Here is a 6,000-nt window from a genome sequence, read left to right as displayed (position 1 = left end):
CCGGAGGGATGTTTTCCTAAGTTAAGCCAAATAGAATTTGTGGCTATGTCTCATTCACTAACATTTTAATAGATATATAATATATTATCTGTCAATAAGAACCTAGCTTATTCAGTTACAAAAATAAACAACTATACTTTTCTCACTGGCTGAAACGCACAAGCAGGTCTGTTCTCTATTAGCCAATAATGGTCCTGAAAACAATATCTCTTCCCTTTAAATTAGCTTACTAAATAAACACATCTGGGGTGAAATCCTGGCTGTGTTGAAATCAGTGGGAAAACTCCCATTGACTTCAATGGGGTCAATATTTCACTCCTGGAGGGGTGGGACAGGTGGAGAGGGGGCCTTTGAGGTAACTGTGGACCTGCTCTATTTTTTGAAACCTTTTAGCAGAGTAAGCCCAGAGTGCCAGAGGAATGTAAAGGGATGTAGGAAAGTCTCTTACAGAGACAGATCAGTGATTTCAAGATCATGAATACTACAAAATTAGACCTCATTACTGAACTACTGAATCACAAATCTTACAGAATGATTTAATCTAAAGGGCACTACTCAGCTGGCTCAACACAGATAAAGTAATTGGAATAAATAACTAGATCAACACCTCCCGAGAAAGCAACCCTCATATCGCATATGTGGCAGCAGCAGAACAGATTCCTAAGTAGAAAACATCTATCCAGGAACTATGTAGTCAATAAAAAGAGCAAAAATGAACAGAATAAGGCTGGGCTTTCAAAGAGGATTGACTAAAGGAGTCGGGTGACCAACTCCAATTTACTTAATCCCAGCCTAAATTCTTGACAACGAATCATCTAACCAGGTTTAACTCATACCCACTTACCTATTGCTCACAGAAAGTACAAAGTGCACCATTCCCCACAGGACTGGAGGCAGGAGTTGGGAGTCACTCCAGGGAGAAAAATTCTGAGGAACCCTCATAAAGTTTGGTTTGAAATGGCTTCATAAATTTAGTGGGTAAGATGCAATTTGCAGACTCTGAAGCTCAGAAAGTTTCACATTGGAACAAACCAAACTTTTCCCATGATGGAATGCCACTGCAAATCCATAGACTGGGGTTTGGCTAATGACAGCGTCATGCCTATTTGGTGGGACCAAAGTAAGACTAGACCTCATCTTCCTGTAGACTTTACTTAGACTCACCTCTGAATTTGGTACTAGACTAGACTATCAGCAGACTCTACAGACAGCAGATATCTATAAATATTTCACAGCTATAGTGTTATAAAAATAGCCAACATAAAATGTGTTCTCACCTAAGGATATACAATGGGGGGCTGTGGGGAGAGGGAAACTACACTGTTCATAAATACACATTTATTTGATTCTTTAGAAATGCATAATTACAGCATTTGATAGCATTTTTTCCTTAGAAAAGTAGTTAAGCAACAATACAAACAAAATTGTTAGTCTTTTGCAAATACAATTTTTCATTACACTGAACAGAAATCACCAGCAAAAGGCTAATACTTGCAGTATGGGTTTTGTTTTTTTTTTTTAACATTTTCTTTTTTTGTTATAAACACCTTAGCAAATAAAAAAGCCATTTAAACAATGAAAAATATTTGAGCTCTTGATTTTCTATATGTGATAACGCACGTACTGCAAAGCAGCAATGTGTCTGATAAGAGAGCTACGGACATTCAGTGGTATGATTCACAGAAGAAATGATGGGATAAAACATTAATTTGGTTTTAATGTTTTGGTTGATTAGATGTTTTTCTTTTTCTCACAGAGGGAATATTTTTCCTTAAATACCTAAGGGATGAACCTGTATATTTAGAGGGCCAACTCCTCAGCTGGTGTAAAGTGATGTAGTTCCACTGAAGTCAGAGCTACACTGATTTACACCAGGTGAGGATCTAGCCATGTGTGTAAAAACAAACAGACCAACAGAACAGTGATAGTTACAGGAGACGTAAATGAAAATGTCTGTTAGTCTGGTGGTCACATCCTTTCTCCTGTTGTTGTACGTGGGCGGCAGCCTTTAGCTTCTGACTGTGGTCACTGGCATCTGGATCTATGAAGCTTCCACAGTTCCTGTTTTACTGGATCTGGATTGCTCCGTGTTCTATCTGCATTTCTGGCTGGATAGTTGATTGAAGGGAATCTGTGCTCTATGGAAAGAAACACACAAAAAATGAATTAATATTTTACTTCATATTAACTTCTTAATGCAAGTGCATTAAAGAAGATGCTAAAAGCAAATTACTCAAGATCTTTAATCCCCGCCCCACCACTGACTTGCTGTGTGGCCTTCTATGCCAGTTGCTTCACCGTCTCATCCTCCCCACCTGAGAGAAAGGGATCATGTCACTTACCTGGCTCACAGGAGTATAGGGAAAACTGCTGAGTACACATTTGTAGAGCATTTTGAAAAACACAAAGCTAATAAAAATGCAAAGTGTTGTTAAAACACTGTATCTTTTTTGATGCTAAATATTTTATTATCTTCCTTTTGGCCACATATAAATCTCAATTAATTACCAGATCTTCCTAATGTGTCCAAAATTAAAGGAGTTTATTTTTCCAAAGATGGGCAGAAGGTACTTTATGCTCATACAGAAAGGGGAATACACTATACTGTTACAATGCACCTTTATACTGGTATAACTCCATCCACACTAAAGGTTGTATCAGTACAACTATTTCAGTAAAAAGAATCAAACCCCTAACCAAAATAGTTACACCAACCCAAAACTTGTGTGTGGATCAGACCTACACTGGAATTGAAATGGGAGTTTATATAAGTTTTAGCGCAGTAGCATTCCACCTTTACCGTGTACAATGGGCCCTTTTATATACTCCTCCAAGGGTTCTCAGACAACACAAGACAGGCACATTTAAGTACAATTCACACCTAATAAACAAGGTCAAATAAGAATATAAGTACTGTAAATAATCCTGGTGTTTTCTGGGAAATTAACTTTCTCCCTCTAGAATGAGGCCAAGAATTCTTGACTCCTACAGAGAGGAAATAGACCTGTATGAATAGGATTAAAAGAAAAACAAACCAAAACCCCATACAACCAGTTTACTCTTAAAAAGAAAAAGAAAAAAAGATGTTTGCGTTAAGAATGGGAGTTATTCACATATTGGTCCAGTCAAGCGAGGCCTCCAAGTGAGTAGCTAACGTGGAGAGCCTCAGGGGATTGTGCCTGAGATTCTGCATGAAGCAAAGCGAACCTAGATTGTCATATAAGTTGTACCTTTGAGCTAGCTGATGCTCTGGGAACAGGATGGGATGCAAAAGCAATAGAGTAGCAACACTGCCATTACAGGAAAAGATACTTTTTGACACCCTATTTACTGCCCTCTCTCTCCTAATAAGGAAAAACTAGCGTCAACACTTGGGATGGGGCTTCAGAGGAACCAGGAGTGAAACACAGCTAATGGTTTTCCGACCCAAACACTTTGCTGGATGGTAGTGGCTTATTCAAATAAAAATACTGTGAAGATCAACTTGTCAAAGATTTCTTCTTAAATTAAGGTTTCACTGTGAAATTAATTCTTGCCTGCTTTTGTGTGTTCTGTTGCTAGTAATTACATGTAGCTACGATTTTTTCTCCTGTGGAATTCTACGAGTCATTTGATTGCTTATTTACTTGTCCTATACAACAGTGCCAATCAGGAGAATAATGCTAACAGCTTGTCAACCGCTAAGCTTTAAAGCTACCACCTAAACACCTGGAAAAAATATCTGTACCACAAGCACTGACTATATATCCAGGATTCAGGATATCAGGCCAGAAGTACGAGACTGTTTGAAGGGCTTACAAGTGAGCTTGCATTGTGTGGTTTTCCCCCCATGTTAACCAAAATTTGACCCCCAATCAGGAGATTTCAGTGAAAAAAAATAATATGTGATATTACCACATTTTGTTCTTGCAAATTAATAATATGTCAAGAATCATTAGAGTTTCTATAAGTAAATAATGCAATCAGGACATGAAAGTATGCAAACTACTTCTAGGCCCTGAATATCAGCCAGATGTCAACCCGACCTTTGGACATGCAGTTGCAATTTTGTGCCTGCAATGCACTGCCGACATACTAGTAGTTAGATGTCTAAGTACCTGATTTGTGAGCACAAATTACTAGTCAGACTTCTAGTTATTAACACTTGTGCCTTAAATTAACTTGCAAGTACAAAACTATGCTTGAATAAACTGAAATTAGTATTGAACATCAGGGCAGTCGTATCTGCTTCAGTTCAATTCAAAGGAGTGATTAATTTCAAAGGAGCCTCATTTCTGCCTCTAATTTTACATGTGCAACCTGGCATCCAAAACAATAAGGCACAGTTTGGAGGGCACAAAGGTGAGAAATTAGAGGCTGATTTTCAGACCTGAAGTAAAAAGAAAAGGAGTACTTGTGGCACCTTAGAGACTAACCAATTTATTTGAGCATAAGCTTTCGTGAGCTACAGCATGCATCCGATGAAGTGAGCGTGGCTCACAAAAGCTCATGCTCCAATAAATTGGTTAGTCTCTAAGGTGCCACAAGTACTCCTTTTCTTTTTGCGAATACAGACTAACACAGCTGCTACTCTGAGACCTGAAGTAGGTGTTCACATATGATGTTTTGAACTTGGAATTTGTGCAGGGTGCTGGATTTTGGCTCTGGAGAACAAAGAGGGCCACTTTTGAGAAGCTTGGATACAGAAACAGATTCAAAATGTTTGAGAGCACGAAAATATCTCTGCATAGAACTTTCTGGAAAAATAAATAATACATGTTGCTGCTGCATTACTGAGCTAAAATGTGCATTTAATATTTTTGCCTTTATCCAATCAGTTCATATCCAGCGATGCAGGACCACTCCATCATTTCAGCCAAACTGGTTATTTGTTTATGAGTTCATAAGTAATGACAGGTTTCAGAGTAACAGCCGTGTTAGTCTGTATTCGCAAAAAGAAAAGGAGTACTTGTAGCACCTTAGAGACTAACCAATTTATTTGAGCATGAGCTTTCGTGAGCTACAGCTCACTTCATCAGATGTATACCGTGGAAACTGCAGCAGACTTTATATATACACAGAGATCATGAAACAATACCTCCTCCCACCCCACTGTCCTGCTGGTAATAGCTTATCTAAAGTGATCATCAGGTGGGCCATTTCCAGCACAAATCCAGGTTTTCTCACCCTCCACCCCCCCACACAAATTCACTCTCCTGCTGGTGCTAGCCCATCCAAAGTGACAACTCTTTACATAATCAAGTCGGGCTATTTCCTGCATAAATCCAGGTTTTCTCACATCCCCCCCACCCCCATACACACACAAACTCACTCTCCTGCTGGTAATAGCTCATCTAAACTGACCACTCTCCAAGTTTAAATCCAAGTTAAACCAGAACATCTGCATACTTTTTAAGGTGATGCAAATATTAGGTTCGTTTTACTAATTTACATTTATAGCTCCTTAGTTTTTAGTCTGTGTAAACTAGGAAATATTTACCGTGAACTTATTTTTAGCCTTTTTTGCATTTCTTTCCATACCCCTCTTGTTTTACATTCCTTTCAGTTTATCTACAACTTGGTATAAATCTCTGAGGTTAGCCACAATGTAAAAACCTAACACAGTGCAAAGTGTCTCTGAAAAAAAGTGACTCCTTTTGTGGTTGCCAATCGTGTGGGAGACAGATGCCTATGTTTACTGCTGGACTCGACAACCAACTGCCTGTCAGATCTAATAGGTGAGAGGGATGATAATGTCACAAAAAAAATGGCTCCCTAACAAATTCAGTGGGAAGTGATTTATGGGACCCCTCTGGGGCCCAGATCTGGAATGGCAATTTACTATGAACAAGCACCTCTGAATGTGTGATGCAGCAGTATTTTATTACTTGGATAGAGCCAGAAGTGTGCATGGCACTTTAAAGGTTTTAAATAAATAAATATGGCAAGAGCCCCATACTGAGAAGCTTATTGTCTGCGACATTTGTGAAAGACACTGCAATCCCATGCAGTATCTTTGGG

The 6,000-nt window shown here is 38.8% G+C and overlaps 1 protein-coding gene across 5 annotated transcripts in view; it reads right to left on the bottom strand.

Annotated features, from left to right (window-relative positions):
- Positions 1-1,321: 1,321 nt before the first annotated feature.
- BANP (BTG3 associated nuclear protein) overlaps positions 1,322-6,000 on the bottom strand; it is a 275,918-nt gene continuing 271,239 nt past the window's right edge. For all 5 annotated transcript variants that reach the window (XM_075118461.1, XM_048816312.2, XM_048816313.2 and 2 more), the window contains one exon: positions 1,322-2,138. In XM_075118461.1, coding sequence (XP_074974562.1) covers positions 2,067-2,138 — 72 coding nt within the window. In that variant the 3' untranslated portion in view covers positions 1,322-2,066. The remainder of the gene's footprint in view (positions 2,139-6,000) is intronic.

Source organism: Caretta caretta, chromosome 12 (genome assembly GCF_965140235.1).
Source record: "Caretta caretta isolate rCarCar2 chromosome 12, rCarCar1.hap1, whole genome shotgun sequence".
Classification (NCBI taxonomy): domain Eukaryota; kingdom Metazoa; phylum Chordata; order Testudines; family Cheloniidae; genus Caretta; species Caretta caretta.
The sequence above is the reverse complement of the archived record's forward strand: the minus strand, read 5'-3'. Positions and strand labels throughout refer to the sequence as shown.